Raw genomic sequence first — 23,902 nt, 5'->3', positions numbered from 1 at the left:
GAAAGGCAGAGATTTCCCATAGACTTTTTTAAAAAAAGAGACACTGTCTTCTCTGCAAGCAGAATTTCTTGCAAACAGACTTTTTTCCCAATACCATTACCAGGATGGTTTCCATGCTAACACAAAGAAAGCAGGTAGAACTTTGCAATGATGTTTGAGACTTACAAATACTAAAGAAGGAGCTGTTATGAAAGACCAGAAGTACATATTGCAAATGAAGAGCAGGTGAGCTCTTCAGTGAAAAGTCAAGTGAAACAAATCTCCTGTATTAATAAGAATGAAACATGACAAGAAGTAAGAGAAAAGCCAAAAGGCCTCATCTTTGGACTTACCTGCTATCGCAATTTAATTTCAATTAATGGCATATGAGTATGCTTCTAGTCTCTAATATAACACAGGCTTGCCTCTGGTATAACTGAGTAATTTCCAAGCTGAGCACCTGCCACTAACTCTTTGGAAAGCAATTTGTTCTACTCTTTAAAAAAACCCCAATGACCAATTTATGGTTTCAAACTCCTAAGCCTATTTCTCTAATTCACGGGTGTTACTGAATATATCTTAGACATAATGACAGGTCTCTGAGAAGGCTGTACTCCATCAGCTGGATGACTTCACACTGGCAGAATAGCAATGGTGAGCTCAAAACACAATCCTGTAAGTAGAATCTGAAACTCGGAAGACATTGTATTGTTATCAAGTGCTTTATTAGCCTGATTAAAATACTTTTTTTGCTACGTTTTGCTGTATTCATGTGTCAAACTGTATTAACCTCAAGTCAATACGAACACAGCCTTCGACATACAGACCATTCAGTCTCTTTGCAAATTTAGTTAACTGTGAAAGACCTGTCTCTCCACCGATCTGTCTCATGTTGATTTGAACAGCAGGCTCATTTCTGTAAAATGTTAAACGGAATACCTGGTCTATGCTTTTCAAGAATTTTGCACTCTACAATGATTACCCTAATAAGAACTACTCTCAGAGTGAAATAGCCAAAGCAGTCAATTCCTTTCTTCTACCGTCTGGAAACATCTAAATATATAATGGTGGTGGAGTTTCTTGTAATATACCTTGAAATAGCAAGCACTGAAACTCTGGGTGTAATCTATAGTGGATACAACTGCCTACACTCTGCCAGCATAAAAGAGAGGTCACAAAAACTATGTCCAAAAGCAGGTATCTTGATAAGGACACTCAGGTCTTCCTGGACTATACGTTTATGTTCTGTATTTTTCTCATAATAATCATAATTTTGGCAAAGCAAATACTGAGAGTAGAAGCCTTTGTACATTATTTCTTGAGCTTTCCTATGTTTCCTGGCACAAAAGAAAATATTTAAATTTTGGCAGAATTAGAATTACTTGGATTTTGCGTAAAGGTCCCTAAAGAAGGGAGACAATAAAGATGGAAACTGAGTAAGGGAGCTGGGAATGATAGGCCCCAGACACTCATTGAAATGGGGAGATGCAGATTTCGAAGGCCAAGCCTGCTTGCTTTGGCTGTGCTGTGTTCCTGACACATACACCATTTGATAACAGCATGGGAATGGAGTGGGTGTATAGCTAAGGTGGAAGAGGAGAGCTAGGAATGCTTTTGATCAGCTTGGCTTAGGTGTTCCAGAAGAAAAGAACAGCACTTTCCACTAGCTTTGAGGATGCTGCAGCCAGGACTGGATTCAGTCACTGACCCTGCAGGCTGAGAAGGAACCAACTGGTACAGTTCCTTGCTATCTCTCATAATCTAATAGGAAATACTCACTGTTCAGTGTTTTACTGCAAAGGGCATATTAGCTTCTTCACCCCTGTGAACCTGTGCATGGTTCAGCTTCACATGAGGGGTATAAGGAAAAGGAAATTAAACCCTTCCTAAGAGGAAGCAATATTAGAGTATCTTGAAAGCAGCAGAGTAATGTCTTTTTTTTTTCTCAAAATAGCTCGTCATCCTCAGGAAGTTGGTCCTCCTCTCTTTTGTGTATTTCCCTGTGAATGCCAAAATGGTTGGAGACACTGTGTTCTATGTTTCATGCAGCCGTGGAATGGGGTTTTAACCCTTTAAGTGCAGCGGAAATAAGATGCGCAGCTACATGGTCATCTTTCATGACAGGAAGAAAGAGACAAGTTTATTCAGAAATACACTTGGTTTTATAGCATGACTCGCAATTCCAAGAGTAGAGAAAAGGTGATTGGTTCAGAGAGAAGACACCCCATTCCCAGGGCCTGGTCACACACCACAACAGGTGTTCTATCTTTGTTATTAATTCTTTTTTATTTTGACCAAATTATCACCCTGGGAGAAAATCTCCCTAGCCTTGAGCTGGACCAGCTTATCGGCTGGGAACAGAGCTGAAAAGCTCCAGCCTGGAATATTTTTCAGGCTGTAATTTTCTTACTTTCTCAGTATGTGTCCCACAGTTTCATTACCCACTGCTATTTAGGAACTCTCAAGTTACTTTCCCAATTTCTTTACTGTTGTCATTTAAGCACTGAAAAAATAATTAAAAAAAATCACTGAGAGTTTCAGCTCCTGCCTCTTGCTTTCATTTTGTCTTGCCTTCTCTTAAAGGAATCCCACATGTATGAACAGGTGCCCCATTGATAGACGTTTTCACTGTCTTTGTACCTGCTCAGTCACAAAGAAGCGGGACATAACCTTGGAAATAGAATAAGACAATGTAATTCTTGTCTTCATATATTCTTTAGTTTGGTGTTTATTCCTTTTCTTCTGAGTTTAAGAAGTCAGGCAGTCAACCCCTTACATGGCACTGCCAGTTTTAGTTAGCCTGAGTTTATAAGAACAAATTCCCAGGCCGGAGCTCAACTGGAGGTGCACTTGAGACCTGTGAAACATTCAGAAACCAAGTAATCTTGACAAGAAGATTCTATAATAACTTTAATTTTTTTTTCCTATTTGAAGACAAAAATGAATGAAAGTCTTGAGTGGTGAAGGAATTGACACCTTTCTTGTACAGTATGACTTTTCCTAAAATATTTTCTGAGAACTTGTACCAAAAAAGAAATCAGTCTCTTTCTTGAGTGGGACTCAAATTAGACCTTGGTAGCAGGAGCTGCTATGGGAACTGGGCCACCTAAGTATGCTGTAAGCCTGAAGAACCATTGGAATTTCGATTTTGTGTAATAATATGTATATACAAAAGGATCAAACAGTCCTTCCCACCTTGCTGCTTTAAGATTAAATCAAGAAATAAAAATAAAAACAGAAGGAAAAATAAAAGTAAGCATGTGACTGTTAGGGGATAAGAAAGCTTTGTTCATGGATAGCACATCAAATCTTTGGTATTACCATACCCACTAAGTGATGGCACATAGAGACAACTTCTTACTTCACCACTGCTGTAAATTCAGAGGCAGTTCAGGTAATTTTATCTCCAGAGGACTGAACAGTCTTTTTATGGACAACACTGAAGCTCCCTGCTGTTGTTTAAGCATGGTGTTTCAGCAGCAGAACTGAAAACTACAAAAATGTCAGGATTCTTTAATCTTTTAAAATTGTCTTTTTTGTGCCAGCCTCACCATTTTGGCTGCTAGCTGTAATATTAAAGTATTGTATGGGAGTAACAAAGCGTTTGCAATGTGAAGAAACAGTGAAAAAAGATAGTATCTGCTCTTCTCTCTAGGTCTTTATATAGCACTGAAGTTCCTTCTAAAAAACTCAAATTTTCATCCATGACAGGTTATGCCCCATAAGTAACTACTTGAGCTTTACCTGAATTATTAATTTTGCTGGTTTGTATTCCTTGAAATAGATCTGTCTTTCTCTGGGTTATTTGAACATGCAAAGATTTGCTCCAAAACCACTCGAGCAACAAATTAGAACTGTGTTACCTAGTACCTTGATGATAGGGATTGCTGAGCTACCATGAATGAGGCAGTCTAGAGGGCTGAGCTGTTTGGGCTTTTTAGCTCATCACGTGTCATGTCAGCTTTCTTACACTACTAGAAAAGCATAATTCTCACCTGCTCTGAATAACCTCTCACCACCTGTCTCTGCTTTAGATTGGTTTCTCCATCAAGGCCTGCAGTTTCAATGTAACAGATCCCATCCGGGTCGCTAGAATATAACAGCACCATGTCAGCAGGAATGATTTCATTACGGGATAGCCGGACGAAGTCCCCAACATTGACATTTTTCCAGCACTCATCTATGTATTTCTTCTCTTTCCTGGAACACATAGAAGAACAGTGATATTTTACAAATGCAAAAGGTGAAACTGAGAAAAACCTACAGGGGCTATTTGTGATGGCTACTACAACACATCAAAAGTGACATCTTCCAAAATACTTGTTTTCTCATATGGAAACAGAGCATGAAAAGAAAACCAAAACAAACCAAAAACATTCGCTATCCTTCCTTTATCTTTGTATTTTACATCTTGGAATATCCTTTTATGACAAGTATAAAAGAAAAACAATTATGTGGGCAGCACTGATATATACTTGGAGAAGTTTTTTGAGGGTTAATTTAGAGTATGATCAGTTTGCATTCCTGTCTTTTTATTTTCCATGATAATAACTCCTTAGCAGACTCACCACTAGCAGACTCCCTGCCTGACTTGCACCCACAGTGTGCAACACTGCAGTCCTGCACGGTGGAACACAGCTGCTAACACTCATATCGAACTGTGTGATGCACTCCAGTAGAAAACTATCTTGTTCTGTTTGGGGAGATGGTATCACACTATGAGTACAATGCGATGCCATTAACGGGTGATAAACTAGCAGCCTTTCAATTTCCATGAAGCCATTTTAGAGAAATTAAAAATACACCTTTCAAAACAAATGCTATGTACAACAGTGCTTCCCTAGTCAAAGTACCTTGGTTAATACAGTATGAACACATGCACGAACTCACTTCCCTCAAAGCAAAAACTGTTTTTGCAGATTTTACACTAATTTGATAACCATTTAAAAAAAAATGGTGGTTGAGTCTCAAGTAGTCCCTGAGTGAACTGATCTAAACAGCCCTGCTTTGACCAGAGGGTAAGACTAAATGACTTTCAGAGACCTTTTCCAAATTACATTATTTTATGCTTCTGTAAGTATCATCCAGAAGGTAATCAAAAGATTTATCACCAAGTTTTTCACATGATAGTCATAATCAAATAGTAACAATAAACCACAAAGACTGTTGTCTCTTACCTGCTATATACTTTGGTTACCAAGTTGTTTATCTGTTTATCCATTTTGTACCTTGAGTAATCTTCCAGACCATCCTTAACTGCAATAATTGTCAGAACCCCTATCAGAGGTAGCATTGTAATTTCTTTTTGGAAAGCTTCAACCACAGGAACCCAATTTAGGACAACTAGAAATAGGAAATACAAATTGGCAACTCTGAAACAAAGAGAAAACACAGGATTTAGCTGTGCTAGCAGACAATGATCTTTATTTCCCCACTCCATGCTATACAGACACTTAAGCTATCAGCAATTTATCTTTTCTTCACCTGCAATTTAAGGAATAACTATCCAGAACTCTGTTTTCACTCTCCTGTCAATATATTACTTAGCAACACAGTTGCTTAACATACATGATCAGGTAATGCAGAAACCAAGAATTCTCCTGTATTTTCAAAACTGTCCTCCAGGCACACGTTTTCCAGAGTGAGGCACTGGTGAATTTGCACTCTCAAATTTCCAGGTTCTTTAAACTTAATTTTATCATCTCTCAGGGAAGATATGTTTTAAATAGGAAGCCATCCTGTAACCTCCCTGCATAGCTTGACAGATCAGCAATTCTCCAAGCAGAAGGAAGATGAAAATAATTGGAAAGAGAGAAAGACATGAGGGAAGGGGAAAAAGACACGTGCAGAAAATACGCTGAAAATCCTACTGTCAATTGGTGTGTGGCAGTGCTCCAAGAGCAAGGAATAGTTCAATAGTCCAAAGAACAGAATAAGTGGAAGGTACATAAGCTAAGGAGAAAATTATTAGCTCAATAATGATACTCAAGAAACTTTGGCCATATAACATGCATCTTTTCAGAAGTGATAGGTCAGCATGAGGAATAATTTTTTAGTGTATAGTAACACACACAAATATTTAAATAGAAGGATTCCGTTTCAGAAGAATTACCACAGTCAAAAAGGAGTTCCTTACCTGTGAAATTGTTCAAATAAATTCCGTGGTAAAAAATTCAATAAAGTATACCTAGTAGTCCGTATTTTGTTGTTCATGTACAGTTTTGATACCTTTTCATACTCTTCTTTAAAATGTCCCAAACAGGGTATCACTATCCTATGCTTGCCAGTAGTTTTTGATGATTGATAGCACTTGCTACTTGAATTGCTGCTGCTGCATTCTCTGCTCTCTGTTGATATCAGTCGCTGCCAGCGGTATCGGGCCCAGCGGATGGGATCTGCCATTGCACCTGAAACATTTTATAGTCCAAGGAGTGTCATCTCTCCAGAAATGTTTGAAAATACAGCAAGTTACACAACATTTTTGTAAAGGCTTTTCAGCAAAAAGTCGGAGCTACAGTTCTGAACGAGCCTAGGGAAAAAAGTAATTTTCATAATGAGCCCAATCCAGACTGTTAATATGTTATGTAAGGTCAGGAACTTCTGCTTCAAAGATTGTATTTATCAAACCTTTCAGGATCCTATCATTTCACTACTCTGTTTAAAACGCATATTTCTGTAAAGCAGTCCACCCACCAGTTTCTCATGCTGTAGCATGGTGCAGAAAGGCAGAGAAGCTGCTAATTCTGCAGAGAACAGCATTTTGAAAGGAATCCTCACCTCAGACACTGCAGTCCATGCTGATGGTTAACAAACCTTAAACTCAGAAGTCAACAATCTAGCAATATGCATCTGAATACAGCTTTAGATTCGAAGTGAGGAATTGCCAGTGAAAGGCACTAAGTAGCTATCATCAACAAAACTTCTTCCACTAAATTACAAAGAGGTTTGAGAACTTTTTAACAACTGACAGAGGATGAATAAATTTCATGTCAGTGCTTCTCCTTTATCCACCTAGCTAAGCTCTGCATTCTACCCAGGAATTTGTTTTCCTACAGAAAGCCAAAGTTCATAGCTAAAGGTGATACTCACTTATAGCTACAGGTGCTGCTCACTTTATGAAATCACCCAATGCAGTCAGAAAAGGCCTCTTGCACAAACCATCCTTTGTAGAAGCTCAAAAGTGCAGGTTTTTATAACGAAGTTTTTTTCAATTTGAAAGCTTTAACTAATAGTTGCTACACTTCTTGTATTACTTCTTCCATGGAAGAGTTCATCATATATTTGCTTAAAACTATGAATTGCATGAGCCCAAAATCATCAGTACTTCTCTCTTCCGGTTACTTTCTTTCCATATGGTATCTTACTACCTTCATATATTCTAGCAAAACGTTTGACTAAATCCTCTTCCTAAATCCCCACACAAAAGCTGCTTCTAAAACTTGCTGGATCTTCCTAAATGAAATCTCTTAAAAACAGACTCTCCTGTGTGGTTATCAAACTAATCCTGACTTTGGTTTCAATTCAAGCTTCTGTTCATGTGGTATCTTTCTCTTTTACTGACAAATGCCACTCTGTCCTGCTCAGATTCCTTCAAAATGTTGCTCTAAATAGTAATTTTCCAAACTACCAACTTGACTATTTTATCCAGACTATCTTCTCTTACATATCTTCCTTGATTCCTCTATTATAACTGCAGAATTCTTGACACATGAGCACAATGCCCTCACCAGGCCCTCGAAAAATTGGGTACTATTTTTATCTCCACATCAACTCATTCTGAAAAAGATTCTCCAAACTTCCTGAAAAGCTTAAATGTCTGTGTCACTACCCCACAGCTAGAAAGCTTTTATCTAATGTTTATCTGGCATCTTCATAACCTCAAATTAAGATGAGACATTTTTGTCCTATCACCATTAGATGTGGATAGCTACTGACTGTCACGGTGTCTTGGAAGACTGTAACCGTGTATATGAAAATGATCTTTAGAAATCATGACCTGCACATGAAGGAGAGAAAAAAAACCCCAAACCCTTCTATACAGCAATTCCTCTCAGTATCCCCTGGCAGTACCCCACTGGTCTTGCAAGGCCCTTCTGCAGTGTTCCTCCAGACAACATAAGGGACCAGTCTGAGGAAAAGGCTTTCCTTTTTTTTTCCGTCCTAAACCTTGTGGTCCCAGTAATCATCAGACTACCAAAGGTTGCAAGGGAATGCAGCTATGTCTGGGACTTCTTAGAGAAGCAAGAAAGAAGAAAATTTGTGCAAATTTTCTAAAATGCATGGCATCCTCTTATTTTCACAGAATGCAGCATATTCTATCTTTGTTTCCTCTAATGCTATGGCCTGGGAGGCAGCTCCCAGAGGCTGCATAGAGGTTACTCTCCCATATTAGTCAGGGTCAACCTTTCTTCCAGAAATGGGAACTGACAGTTCGAAGCAGCTACTTCACACCAATAAATCACTTTAAATGTATGGCTACCACACAGTCATACATATGAACACTGATCTGTACACGTGTGAAAGAGATACTTCAGTTAATTTACACTGAGCCTGAGAACAAGTCTAAAGCTTGAAAGGTCTTAAAAAATGTTTAGAGACTGCAGAACGTACTGCTAGTGGAGTCCATACATGACTATGCAGATTTCAATACACCTAGAGCTCTCAAACCCCCAAACTAACAGGGACCCATCTACAAAAGTCAGGACTGAATTAAAGAACAATACTGGAAATTAAAGAATTTTTAAAAGATGACTGGCTGAAAAGAGGTAGGTTTGTTCTTTTTCCTGCAATCACAATTTTTAGCAGTTCAACACTTAAAAAATTCCCAAACTTCTGGATTTTGGATGGCATCCTTAAGACTTGACCATTTTGAGGAAACAACAATTCTCCTTAACTGTCTCTGCTGTGACAAATCAGTAATTGTACAAACAGATTTTATACAATGAGAGGCCTTTTCAAATAAATGTTTGCTTTAACTAAATATATGCTGGATTATCAGGGAGAGTTTTAACATGATTTCTTCTGTTAAATTTATCAGACTCCCTCAAGCTTTCATCTTTAGCATGAATCATACAGGGTGTGTCAATTAACCACACTTTTGCCCAATAATCTGACATACCTCTACACACTGTTACAGTGTACAGTGACCTAGTAGCAAACTTAAGTAAGTAAATCTCAGGAAATTTCACAAGATGCCACCAGCCAGATATTTGAGAGCAGGCCACATTTCTAGTGAAAATCATGTTTATTTTCATAAGACCAGGCAAACAAACATTTGATACTGATGAAGAAGGAACTCTTTATTGATCTCCCAAGGCTAATGGGAATGCAAAAGCTTTAAATAGGAGATCCTGTTTAGTGAAAATTGCATAGGCAAAATAATCTATACAGCTAAAATACACCTCACAAATTTCAAAACCTTCTAAATTCTAAGTCCTTTTGGTTTATATGATCTTCTATCTGTTCTAGATTTGATACTCAGTGACCACTATTTATAAAAAATAAAGCAGTTAGGAAAGCAGGGAGGAAAAGCACTAGACATTTTAACATGACAGCATGTTAAGATGGAATTCTTCATCACTGTATGAGGAGCTAATAGTTTAAACTGCATATGAAATGTAGTTGAAGAGCAGTCACCCCTCATCACATACATAACCTCCCCGAGTCCAAAACCTCTGCCCCACCCTTCCTCAGAGAAGCAGAGCTTTAAAGGGAACAGGAAACATCAGATTCAGTTCTATGCACTGCATATTTTGTCGGTATCTCCTGTATTCTAATGTAACTACTTCTAACAAAACTGAAGATTGTAAGGATGAGAAATAACTAACACAAACCCACCACACTGGAAACACTTTATGAGAAACAACAAGTAATCTCCTAAGATCAGAGAGCTGAATCAGACAATTAACAGACATCTTGGGAAAGAAGTATCTGGATCTCATACTCTGCCATAATGCCCTCTGACTCACCTGGGATTTGACTGAGCTACTATTTTGCAAATGGTTTTTTTTCTTCAAATCATTTGCATCATCATTTTAAAATAGCAGTTTTGAGGTTTCAAACTTCAGAAACCTCTTTTGCATTTCTTAATTCTTTTGAGTAATTTTATTCTTCTTCCTCATTAAATTTGGGTCATAAAGAATAGAATATAGAGTATTGAACACGTTTTCTGTGGCCAGGAGTTTCATCAGCTTCATATTATGCATTTTAAAGGATTAAGTCACCAAAGATCAAATTAAAAAATTGAACAACTTTTCTAAGAAATTCATTCCCTTAAAACATTTGATCCTCCTATCATGTTATTATTCATAGCCAAGTCTTGAGTTCCCCAGCTAATGTGAACTTAAAGTATTAATAAAAACCAGCAGATTTTCTTGAAACACTAGCAAAAAACTCACAAGATGAGTTATTTTGAAGCACTATTTTGAGAAGTTTATTTCTAAAAAACATGGTTTTTGTTTAAAACCCCCAAGAATAATGTTCACGTATTTGAAAACAGGAAGCCTAAATAATCACATACTAAGTTTTGAGGACAGCCTCATCCAAGCTAGCCTGTCCTCATTCTCATGCCATACACTATTCAAGTGAACACGCCTGATCTTCCTAAATGGAAACAGCTGATACAGAGGCAATTCACGTATGTCACACTCAAAAAGGGAAGTTTTTGTAGTAAGCTTACTAGCATAATGATAATGATGAAATGTGGAAGGGAATTATATAATACTGGATTTATCTGCCTTCTTGCTTTTTTCCTACACCAGCTCCTTCATGTGCTTTGATTTTTTCCTCTTCTTATAAAGCACTTTGAGATATGAAAGCTGGAGGGACCAGATAAAGTTAATGGGAAATAGCTGGCTGTCATACCTTAGTTAAAGAAAGGCACAACAGCATCATTTTTACCACAAGACAGATCAACACTATACACTTTCCATGTTTGACCATCCTACATCACAATAAAAACAGGCTTTGAGAACTCTCTGCAAGTGGTAACGCTGAGAAAATCCCTACTTTTAAATGGTCTGTACCCTGGAAGAAGGGATTTGCATCATAAAGCCCCGTGTAAGCATTCTTTTGTATGTGTATTTCATGTCCATAAGTTGTGTTCTTTTCACATCACTTCCCTTCCACTGTCTCTTGTAAATTCTGACAGCCTCCAATTCTGTGAAGTATCACCTGCATACCTGCATGCAAGCCTTTGCTCCTAGCTTTCCTGGTGGGGGAGGGAACTGACACAAAAAATTCTTTAGTTCCAGTTATATTATGGGTAGCCTTTGGCAAATCACTTAGCAGTCACTGATCTCTCTCATACTAGATAATTTCTAAAGATCATCAGCAAAACAGATGTGTAGACAATTTAGCTTATGTTTATCCTGCTCTGGAAGTGCACCTTACTATTATGTTGTGGTCATTTGCTCATGTGTCAGGTGAAGTGCCTTACCATTTACCCTGGCTTCTCCTAACCACTTCCTCCCTTCTGACAACATCCTTCTCTTTTGTTGTGATCTCCAAATAATTAGTCCTCATTTTTCTTTCAGAAAATTCTTTGTTAAATGCACTTGGTAAATGACATATTTGTCAAGAATGTTCCCTAGACCTTTGACACACGCATGCTTATGGTGCGTCTCTCCATCCTGTTCCTTCTCTGGCAGTGTGCCTTCCTCTGGGCTGGTTTCCAGTAGGAATTAATAGATCAATTCTTGCCAAACAGATATGCAACAAAAATAATTCATTATCTTACCTGAAAATTTTCTAGAGCACCTAAAAGGGAAGCAACTCAGACAATGGATCTCCCCAGCAACATGCCTTTTTCTTTCCTCCCCACATGAACATATCACGATGTCCTGCAGGTCTGAGGTTCTGGGTGACCAGGGAATATAAAAAGTGCTATCCTAGATGGAGGCCACACTACACAATGCTATGGAAGAGTGGAGTCATCCCCAGTCCACACAACAGCCCCATTTAAACAGTCCCTCTTAGCGAGTGTTACTGCACAGGTACACTAGCACTTTTGTCACTACACTGACAGAACTACAGAGGCTAAATGTTAAAAACTCCTAATCCTCTTTTAAAATTCAGAAGCTAGCAGAAAATTAAGAAGCTTCAGGGAACCAGAGTCTGAAGATTAATTTATACTCTGAAGAACAAATACTTCTTTTTTCCTAAGGTTTGCTACTTTCTCTGTAACATGCAATTTCACAAATTTGTCACACGTTTGCAAGCCAATATGAAATCTGCCAAGACATTCTAATATGCCAAATAGATGTGGATAAGAGACTTTTGCTGTTAATATATGGGACAAACAGGCAAAAACCTGCAGGAATCAAAACTTTAATTTGAGAAAATGATGGGGTCATTCGCAACCATATATTCTGAGATATATTTATAAAAGAGATGTAAGAATTCTCGAATAAAGAGTGGAAGGCAGACCTTAGTATGAAAAACTAGTTGCTGTGGCACTATTTCACCATGCACTCCTACCTACAACGTCTAATTTAGCATGTGCAACACTGAAAACTTGCAAGCCTTGAAAAGCCTTAGATCTTAGAAAGGAAATTTCTTGGTTATGAGTATGTTAAACCAGCCATCAACAGCTCTTCACAAATGGAAAACAACCAGCAGGATGCATTAAAACCCAAAAAGTGCCAAGGCCCTGACACAAAGATGGATGCAAGATAATTTAATAGTAAACCATGCAGTAATACTGGTTAACATACTACAATGTGGGAGCAGTATATAAAAGTAGAAAATCTCCTTCATCTTGGGTAAAGTTATTTAGGATGCCAATCAGATCTTGTACCTACAGACACAACCAAACCACACACTAGCAAATCTTAGGTTTAAATTTCACGTGAAATAGTTTCAAAATGAAACTGAAGACTGCTGGAGAGCAATCATCTGTGAAAATATTTTACATTCTTTATCACAAAAGTTCTGCTTTATGCCCTGTTCTCATGTGCCACATTGGTCTCAAAACTGTAAACCAAAACCTTACAGTTTGTCTTACTCTTTTACGACTGTCTTTCCATACAAGTCTATCTTTAGTTCATGGTCAGGCAGCATTTAGTCACTGCTTTGCTATGTGTGAAATTCACACGAATTTCACAGTAAAACTAAGGTGTGGGCCATGTAAAAAACTTATACTAGTGTTCATGTAACACAGAGAATGTGATTTTTTTTTTGTAGCCGTGTACACTTCCTATGCGACCATAAATACTTCTAAGAGAAATGGATCCGTATCGGCAGTATTATCGGTTTTTAAAGGGCCAAAATGCTATTGAGCAGATGTCTAGCATACACATTTAAATTTATACTGAAAGTACCTATTACAGGAATAAACTGTACTTGAGTTCCTAAAACCTAGATTAGGTCTCTGACTAGTTTTTTTCGTTCTTCTGGTTTTCTACAACACCTACATTATCCGCTACTCAAAAGCTCCATAAATTCCCAAGGCAACCGCTGAGGTTTTCAGGTCTAATGCTCTAGGGTTAGTGAATTTTCAACAAAACCAGCTCTTGTACAACCTCAGGAAGATGATCAGATTTGCCACAGAACAATAAAACCTGCCTACTGCTTGGGGATATATTGACAGGAATAACCTGTGACTCCACTTTAACCACTAGAGACTTCCTGTAAGACTACAAAACATGACTCTTGAGATGTTATTTCAAACCTGAAAGTGAGAAGTAACCTATAGCAATGGAGGGCTCAACTACAAATGTGTACCTTTAAAGGTTTTATAATAAAAATGAAGCCAAAATATATAGAAACCTAAAAACAAAATATACAAAGAGTTAAGAATGCTGAAATTCTCAGCCTAGTAACGCCAAAACTATCTAAGACAGTAGAGAATCACTGCAGTGAATAGCTGGACCAAGTTAAAAGTTAACACTGAGCAGAATTGTTTTCACTTCTACCTTGCACTCCTGGCTTAGTCAACTCCTTCATAATGACTCTGGTACTTACTAAACCTGGTTCTTACCGATCTGCAAGACTTTTACTAACTCTTAGACAATAACATCACTGGATTTCCCAATCCATCATTACAGCTGTGAAAGCACTCATGTTGGCACAGGCAAGGTGGGACAGGAATGGCTGATTAGAGAGTATCTTTGAATACTCACGTAGAGCACTTGGTCCCAGTTTCAGTATAGTTTTTATTAAAAACCATATATCAGCTCTGGTTATTGCCTCTGAAATTCAGATCATCCAGGGCAGTAGCAATTAACAAAAGAATGTGATCCTCACCTGTTGGTCCTACCTTTTGCTCCTGTATGTAAACAGTAAGTGCCCACACACTAACTATAAAAATTCAGTCTAAAACACTGGCTTCAGACCAGCTTTAGAGTCACATAGAAGAGCTAAATGAATTAAATTCCACTCCAATCCTAGGTAAACCACTTAGTGCCCTCTCTGCTGGAAAACACCACTAATGAAAACAAGAATAACGACAATTCTGTTATCTTTCGGCGATGATATGAAGACATGTACGTTTTTAAATAAGAGGTTTCTCAACACTGTGGTCATTAGTGAAACATGAATACCCTAAAACTATTGCTTTGTAAGTATTAATACAATCGTAATTTTGATATTAGAAGTACATTTTTCTTCAGTAGCCATCTTTCCGACACGAACTTGGATTATTCTTTCCCACCTTTAATAATTAAGTCCAGTCATTATTGCTGTGATCCGATCCTGTGAGCGAACATGTGCATTCTGCACCCCGCCGGACTTCCCTTAAGTTTCAAGAATTTCCCTGCGACTTACATGGACTTAAGTCTACTTCCTTGCCATGAATGCGTAAAGCAGTCACTACCGCGAACTGTGAAAACATAGACTTTTGTTTGTGGAGTCAAAGTCAAGGAGATTAACATACGTAGTACCGGGGGAAGGGGCCAAGGTCGGTCGTGACCCGAGGAACATATAAACCCACAAATCGTCCTTTTCCACCGCCCACGACGCTCCATCCTCCGCCGGGATTCGCAGGGGCCGTTCCGGTGCCGGCAGCGCTCCCCGGGCCAGCGGCGGGCGGGCTGAGGGGACCTCCCCGCGGCCGCTGCTGCCGCGCTTCCCCTCGGTCCCGGAGCCCGGCACCGCTGTCCTCCCGCGCCACCATCCCCGCACCCGACCCCGCGGGAGAGCTGCCCTCCTGGAACTGCCCCGAACTTACCGAGGGAGCCGCGCACATCCCCGGGAATGGCCGCGCACCCGCCCCGCCCCGCCGGTGCTGCCCGGCCCCCCGGCCGCCTCCGCCCCACCGCCCCTCGCCGGCCCACGCCGGCCTTGGTCTGCTCGCTCCTTTCGCCCTTTTCCAATTCTGATCCTTCTCCCTCGAGCGTGATTGAGGCCGGACTCGCCGGCTTGAGCTGCGGCCGGGGACCCTTCCAAAAGCGGCTCCTCCGCACGCCCCACGGCTCTGCGTGAGGGAGCTTTGATGGCCGCCATAGAGTACGTGACGCTTAGTTAGTTATTGTTTAAAGGTTTGTTATTGTTTTGCCATAAGGCCTCGGCAGATGGAGTTTGGGGTAGGAGGTACGACTGTCACAGAACCTGACACCCTTGACAGCTCGTAAGGAAAAGTGATGTTCTTAATCTTTTACAGTCATTTACAACACTGAAGGCAGCTTGGCCTATCTAAGCATCAAGTTTTCTAGCCACTGGGCTAATCAAGGTTAGCAAACACTTCCTCTTGTTTTCTAGGAAGTAAGCCTCGGGCTATTGAGAAACTGCCCAAATTGCCTTAAACAAATCACTACAATCAGGAACTTCAGTGAGTTGTTTCATCAATAATCCTTGCGACATCCCACATTGTCCTTTTTGATCTTACTGCCTTCCAGGGCACTCGTGAAGGCTGCCTCTTACAATGAAATCACATGGCCTTGTACATGAAAGTGAGGATTCTTTATTCAAGACCATCTTCTGCTGAAAAAGAAGAAAAAAAAATTCACCAGGAAATGTTAATTGCAGATCTCTTGGTCCTTATTGAAATAAACTGAGGTTACCAGCACTTGTCCAGTGTCAACAATGAATTCCTAACAGAGCGCTGGGGGGCTGTGCTAAGTAGTGGTACTTGGTTGTGCTCTCCTTCCCATGTATATGCATGGTGTTGTGTTCCACTGCTTCCTGCATTCTAGCATGCCCTGCACCCCTGACCACACACTGAAAACATTTTGTTAATGTTCAGTGAACAGCGGCTGATGGTCTCTTCTTTGGAGTGCCCATATAGCTAGTAGAAATTTCAAAACATATTGGCATGTCAGATGGAATAAAAATTATACATGAAGGAAGTCTGTAACTACTGCCTTGAAATTACATAGGCTCTTTTTCTGTGCAGAAAAAGTTGTGGAGTTCTGTTTCTTTCAGGATCTACCACCTTTGCTTGCTCAGGTGCTGTAGGAAAGAGGAATCAACTCTGGGGAGCGCAGAGCAAGCTGCTGCAAGACACAAGGTGGTAATAGGCTTTGCCAAAACCCAGTTACTTTAAAGTGATTTAATTTGTTAACATCGATTGATTGGAACATTCAAGCTGGCAGAGATGTTTGACAAAGAAGAGAATATCACACAGCTTATCACCAACCGAAGCTACTGTAATCCCATTGCAGCTGTAAATAATTCATATCCAGACTCTTACATTTCCCATTCATGATTTTTCATGCATGACGTCCATTCTGTAAGCCTGCAACTATGAAAGGCATTATTTTGTTTCCCTTGTTTGCACAGCAGTAAAAATTGCCTCAATTAGGCAATCAGTGCATGCAAAATTACCTGACCAAACCGTAAATGAGCTACCCTGGCTGCCAGAAAGAGCACAGCTGCCTTAGTGCAGCACTCTGTGCACTTAAATTAGATAGAGCATGTGAGCTGTTTGGAGAGGCAAGGCTGATCAGGTGAATGAGAGGCATTGCTGACTCCTGACTTGGCCATTACATAAACATTTTCACTTTAATCCTTCTGTACAATTGTCCAGTAGTATAAATGGTCTTGATTCCAAGTATGCAAAGCAGCCATCCAGCATGTCTGAAGTGTAATTAAACTCTTCTCCCAGGTATCCTATGGAAGAGTAACTACAAAGATCATAGTCACCAGAGATAATGCTTGATTGAGAAATCTCACTGATATAGCTTTTCTGTGTGGAGGTAATAACACTGAACATCCTCCACACATATATATCCTTTTTTTTGTTTCCCCAGAGAGATCTGCAGGTGTCTTTTATATCATCTCCTGAACTGCCACGTGAAAAAGGAAAACTTCAAATTTCAGATCATCCAGGCTAGTGGCAATTTACAAAAGAACATGATCCTCTCCTGTCAGTCCTACCTTTTGCTCCTGTAAACAGAAAGTGCCCGTATACTAACTGTAAAAATTCAGTCTAAAACACTGGCTTCAGACCAGCTCTGGAGTCACACAGAAGAGCTAAATGAATTAAATTCCATTCTGATTTTAGTACCACTAAGTGCCCTAAACCACTTAGTGCCCTCTCTGCTGGAAACCACCACTAATGAAAACAGGAATAATGAGAATTATTTTATCTTTTGGTGATGATATGAAGACAAGTATGTTTTTAAATAAGATGTTTCTCAACACTATGGTCATTGATGAGATGTGAATGCCCTGTAAGTATTGCTTTGAAAGTACGAAAATAATTCTGATATTAGAAGTACATTTTTCTTCAGTAGCTGTATTTCTGACAAGAACTTGGATTATTCTTTCCCATCTTTGTGAATACTTGTCATAACTAAATCCAGTAAGTATTATTGTGGTCCAACCCTCTAAGTGACCATGTGTGCTCTGCACCCCTCAGTACTTTCCTGAAGTTTCAGGAATTTCCCTTACTTACATGGACTTACGTCCAACTACACAAGAACTGTTGATGACTCCAAAACAGTCACAGACCTCTTTGTGTATTTCGAACCCTCTATCTGTCCACAGCTGCAATAACTTTGCAAGTACAAGCATGAATAACTCAGCCTGCTGTGCTCATACTGGCACTGTCTGGAACACATGATAGAGAGGAACTCGTGAACTGCCAACTAAAGAGAGGAACTCATGAACTGCCAATTAAGCATGTTGGCAGACTGAAAACTTTCCAATGAAGACCTGAAAGGAAGAGGGAAATTTGCCATAGCCTGCTATCAAACATTTCCCAGAGCACCTCAAGTTAATGGAATGCAAAATCTGGGTATAATTCTTCTCTGGGAGAATCTCTTCCCCAGAGGAGAATCATACCCAGTGATGATTCCGGTGCCAAATCCACATAAATAGCAGTGCCAGTGGGGATTTGGGGTTGTAGACATAATGGTTATCATTACTGCAGTGTGGATCACATTAGCTTAGTGCATTTATAAGAGGTCAGTGGATGTACTTGAGAGATCCAGTGTGTATTTACAGGTAAATAGTGACATATTATGATATCCACTCTAGTTCAAATACATTTGAAGATGTAGTGGCATATTAATAATAACTTATAGCTATAGAGAGAATTGATTATTACCCAGTAATTTCATGATGTTTTACTTCCTTAGCTCTGGCCATAGCCTTTATTTACCATACACTGTCTAGATCTGTACTGGTTTATTGATTTCCTTGTGAGAAGATTGTTTTTCTCACCGGAGTGAGCATTTTATAAATAGTCGTGAATTTCCTTCATCGCTCCCTGTGAGACAAGAAGATATTACTACTTTCAGGTTACAAATAAAAAATTGAAACAAGGGAGAATAAACACTACAAGATTAAAGTGTTTGTTAGTGAATCTGAGCCTATATGCTCAGTTTGAAAGATTGAGAATTTGTTTTAATATTTAATTGTGCAAGATATATTCTGTGTAAATTATGTACATTTTTAAATCTTGAGAGAGGTAGAGTTGTATGTAAATATTATCGTGGGAACTTTCCTGAAAGGCATTTTCAGGGACATTAAATCCTTGTAATTGCAAATATGCCATACAATCTGTTTCATAAACTGACTGAATTTTTCTAAAACCAGTTAAGTATTTTGCTCATATTACTGTACTAAAAAAATTGCCCCAGAGTATGGTTGCTGTGAGGGTTAAGAATTACCTTGTAGCTTTGAAACTCAATTTCATACCCATTTGCTTATATACTAGCAGTGACCACTGCTTCTATTAAATAATTCCTTTTGTTCCTGTTTAACAATCCACCTTTGCTTTGCTAAAGTAAACCAGATAAGAATGAATCATATCAAAACTGACCGAAGGCTAACTAAATTTCAAATAAAAGTATCCAGCCAAAGGTGTAATGCAGTTTAACAATCCATTCAGACCTTAGTTAATGCTGGATTAATTGCTGTGACATACCTTGTGTAGACAAGTTTTAAGGGCATAACTGACTAATACTCACTCATGTAATCCTCATGCTTTGCTTGTGATTTATACCACCAAGTTTAGGCAGCTGCACAATGGAAGGAATCAGGAAGCTGGCAGTAGATGCCAGTTCTGGAGGGCAGTTATTAGCAGCCAGTAGCTGTTATTGTTATTGGCATAGGACTTACTGTTTGTCACTCACTGTGGTTTGGCATTATGTGTATTAGGAACTTCCATCCTGAAAGCCACAAAGATGATGAGACTTTTTGTTCTAGAGATTTTCATAGTTATCCATTCCACTGAAAATAATTATCAGCTGGAATTTAATAAGGAATCTGAAAGTCTTCCACTTTTAAGAGGCTCTGAAGTAACAAGAGAAGCAGAAAATAATTTTTAATACGATACTGTCAGGTTACTGCATCAGGAATTTACCTCTTATTTTACTTTATTCAATAGAGAAGCTGAGTTGGTAATCTATGAGGAGACTCCAGCTTCTAACAATCCATATTCACTCGCCATGCACTAATATAGGCCCATTGACTAAGAAGACACGAAACTAACCCTAAAAGAAGGGAACACCATCTAATGCTGATACTTGTGTACTGATGGAAAATTGTATGATTGGAAAGTAGTTCTAGCTAAGTGGAATTGCACATAGGCAGTTGCATGCACTTGGAAAATTGCTTTATTCCTTCTTTTTCTGTTTACTCTGATGTAGCAATTTGCCATGGCTAATCTTCAACCTTATCTACAGCTGTAAACTTGTCATTAGCTAGTTTACACTGTTACCGTTTCATTGTGTCAAAACACTTTTGATATGCACTTATGTGCCTTCCTTTACATTGTATATGGGAACATGTTCACTTGTTGAATTTATCCTCAAAGAGCCTTAATTCTACACTTTCTTTTTATCAAACCACTTTATCATCTAACAAAAGGACCCGAGTGAGTGATATCAAATGAAATATTTAGTAACTGTTGCTTTTTTTCTCTGTCTTTGCTTGTATAAAGTTATGGTCTGGGTTATAATATTTTTCAAGTGTTTTTTCCTATTAAATTTTCTACAGTTTTTCTAACACAATTTCTGCTGGACAGTGACTCCAACCTGCCAAGCAAATTTTGTCAATATTCTAACTTAGCTACTTATGCCACAGTTACTATATCCATTTCTTGAACAAATAAAAATAATCCAGCAGATGGATATGAAGATACCACTTAGACTTTTTAATTCTCTCAGGTATTTTTCACAAGGGAAAATCCAAGGCTGGTTTCCCATAAAATTGTCAATTTAAGGTTAGGAAACCTAGTATCACATTAAAAGTGTCCACAAGACACCACACTGAAAAAATCTATTTTTTATGGTTCATGTATATTTAAACATTTTTGAAGGTGAAACTTTGCCCCAGCAGACATTATATCTGATCATTTCACCTTCTAGAGCCAGTGTAAACCAAGATAAAATAGAAACAAAGATAGACCAAGACTGAGACAAAGCACTAGTACAGCTTTAGCTAACTTGTTACTACAGGCGTGTTTCTGATTCATTTGGTGAGCCCAGTGCATCACAGATCTAAGATGAATTAATGAAAAGCCATACCCATGGTAAAGACAAGAAAGATTTATATTTTCACAGGTATTGTAGGTCAAGTTCAAATTTAGAAGAAAGCTTAGGGTTTACTTGTAACATGCACTATGTGATAATATTAAACCAACTGCTCCTTGCTAGAACTTTGTCACATATTCTATTGTAAATAACATAGGGAAATAACATGTTGCACTTTCAAGTGAACAATTTATATTTTCTCCCTATTTTGCCCCTATAAGTAGAAGAACTATTTAAGGAAAACTAATAAAATTAAAATAATTGTAATTTTTCAGTTTTCAGTTGCTTAGTATTTCTTTAGAAATATTCTCAAAATTGTGAAATGAAAATTTCTTACTATATTCTTTATTGTGTCACCTGCAAGAACAAGTAGGTCATGTCTTCACAATGGAAACAGATTTTCTAGAGAGCTTTTCTCTAGAATTTGCTCCAGAGCAACTCTAAATAAAAGCAAATGTCAGCTACTTTACTTAAAATTAAACATACCTCTCCTGATGTAATAACATCAACCCACTGAAAACTTGGTGTGAGCAAAATAGTAATCAAAATACCATTGTCACCCACATAATAAGATTCACTATTTTATTCATTATTCCTATAGCAACTTTTACCATTCATTATTACAATAGCAAACCCCTTTTGTACGTAGCATTTCCTATGTACAAGACTCTTGCACTTGTGCATGAACTAGAGGGCTTCCAGACTTTTCAGATGGCTGGTAGTGTTTTTTTTGAAAACTAGAACATTTTTTTTTCACTAAGAGAAATTACATATAGGCAAGATGAGATGTTTGTATTGGTACAGTGCCTTATTCATCAGCAACTAAGCCATGAGAAAATTCCCAATGCAAAAAAGTGCTTCTCTTCTTTTTGTGTCTTTGCTAATTTGAGACACTCTAAAGATTAAAAAAGAAAAAAAAAAGAAAGAAAAAAAGAAAAAAATGGGAATTACAGTAATATGATTCTTCAAAGCACAATTAGTCCCAGGAGTCATGGAACTCATGGGTCACGTGGTCATACAACTGCAGCATGAATTAGCAAAGTTTGAAAAGCTGGTAAATATTCAGAAGTTGTTCAGGACACTGACAACTGTTTCTAAAAATCTAGTTTTCAAATTCATACTTGAATAGTCGGTTAGCTTTGAGAGAAGTTGTCACTTTCATAGTATTTGTTTTGATATATTCTTGAGAAGCCTATTAAATTGCTATTTCCCATGGAAAAGACAAGAGCAGTAGGAAGTAGAGATGTGAAAAGCTGCTCCATAGTATTATTTAGAGACCACAAAGAAGTCCAGAAAATCTGGCTAAATACAATGTGCTGCTAAGCTGGACACAGTCTGATAAGACTGAGAAAGACTTATAAATCACAAGGCCATTTTGTAAGGAATTCCTGAGAAGAAGTTGACTTTATTTACCCTGGAAAAGATTTAGTCAAAAAGCACTGCTTTGCCTTAATATGGATGTATCTGTGTAAACAAACTGCCTTTCCTCAGTCTGTCATAATTACCTTCTCTTTATGTGCCCTTGGTTGAAACAACCTCTGTCAGCAGAAAGAGAGTATTGCCACTATAACTTTCACCAACTGCTGTTTTTATTTCATGTCAAAATATGATGTGATAAAAATAAAATCCATAGTAGCTGTGATAGCCCTCAACTCAGAGTTATATAATAAATACAGACCATTAAGTCCTTGTGTAGATGAGATGTTTGTAGTGGTATGTTTGTTATTTTAGGAATACTTTCTCCCCACTGCTATTATGATGTGTTGGTACAACTTGCTATGCAGCATATTCCAGCATCTACTAACTGTTGTTTACTACTAGGGTTAAGAGTCACTATAATCTACCTACTGGGCATTTTCTTTTCTGTTTTATGATGTCCAAAGATTTTTGAAAACCACCAACACATTCTTACCATTCATTATTAGTACTGAAATCTTAAGGTTAGGCTTGGAGAAGCAAGGGAATAATTGGCTTAGTTTTACTACATCTGCCTGAAAGGGATTGCTAATTTTCTGTTGTTCTCATTTTGAATTCCAGACATTACAGTCATTAGACCTGAACATTGTGAGTAAAATTCCAGTCCTGATGTGTACCTGGTGTTCAGTTTGCCTAGAATTTTTAAGCATGAAGAAAGAGACATAGAAGGACAGAAATGCTGACAATAGATTTTTCCTTATATGATGGTATCAATAGAGGAGATAAAAAGAAACTTTCTGCATGTTCCCCGAGCATGGGATAAGAAATAAAGGGTCTGAATTGTAGAATGGAGAGTTAGGAGAATATTCAAAATGTTTTTGTAGGATGGAAGATGAAGATTCCTCCCTCTCCAATCAAAGAAGCTTATGCAAATAAATGTTTCATGGGGATAGGAGAGGAGGGGCAGGGTAGGTCTGTGAGTGCCCAGCTGCTTACAAAGGATGGTGACCAGTGGTCCCAGCTACTGACTCCAGTTTGTCTTCTGAGCTGTTGTTTTAGTGGGTATATGGCTCAAGCCAATACAGGCTCCTTGGAGTACATAGGATGTCACTTTTCTGGTCTAAGCTATTCTGTCCTGCAGAATACTGGGTGTGATACCAGCTCCTGGCTCTTCTGTTACCTCAGCCAGGCAGGTGTTGAGATGTACATAGTACAGGTATTTTACAAACCTATGATATTTACTGATTTCAAGTAATATGTACAATATTTTTTCCATCTAGTACTTCCAAGTATGCTTGGAATGTTTCCAACAATAACACTTCCTCTCTGAAGATCTTACAGTGTAGCAGAGCTCTTTTGAATGATCTCTTCAGTGTGCTTTTGTCTGTGAAAGGCAGTACAGAATTCAGTGTATAAACTGTGTCGCTCTAAGGTGGTGTTGAACCACAGGAATGTCCTTCAGAGCTATTGCTACTTCTTCAGTGCAGTCTGTGGGAAGGACAGAACTGCTACAGAAACCAAAAAGATGATTTTGAAATATCTGTGAGAAGTGAATTCAAGAACATTTAAGAAAGTTCTTACTATATCTC

General features: G+C 38.5%; 1 protein-coding gene across 1 annotated transcript in view; it reads right to left on the bottom strand.

The window, feature by feature from the left end:
* Positions 1–15,198, bottom strand: part of ATP10D (ATPase phospholipid transporting 10D (putative)) — a 41,360-nt gene extending 26,162 nt beyond the window's left edge. Inside the window, 4 exon segments of the mRNA XM_014887956.2 lie at positions 3,975–4,179; positions 5,157–5,351; positions 6,116–6,386; positions 15,146–15,198. Of these exon segments, the coding sequence (XP_014743442.2) occupies positions 3,975–4,179; positions 5,157–5,351; positions 6,116–6,381 (666 nt within the window). The 5' untranslated portion in view covers positions 6,382–6,386; positions 15,146–15,198.
* Between the last annotated feature and the right edge of the window lie 8,704 nt (positions 15,199–23,902).

Source organism: Sturnus vulgaris, chromosome 4 (genome assembly GCF_052056855.1).
Source record: "Sturnus vulgaris isolate bStuVul1 chromosome 4, bStuVul1.hap1, whole genome shotgun sequence".
NCBI classification, from domain to species: Eukaryota; Metazoa; Chordata; class Aves; order Passeriformes; family Sturnidae; genus Sturnus; species Sturnus vulgaris.
This window is presented reverse-complemented; position numbering and strand designations above follow the sequence as displayed.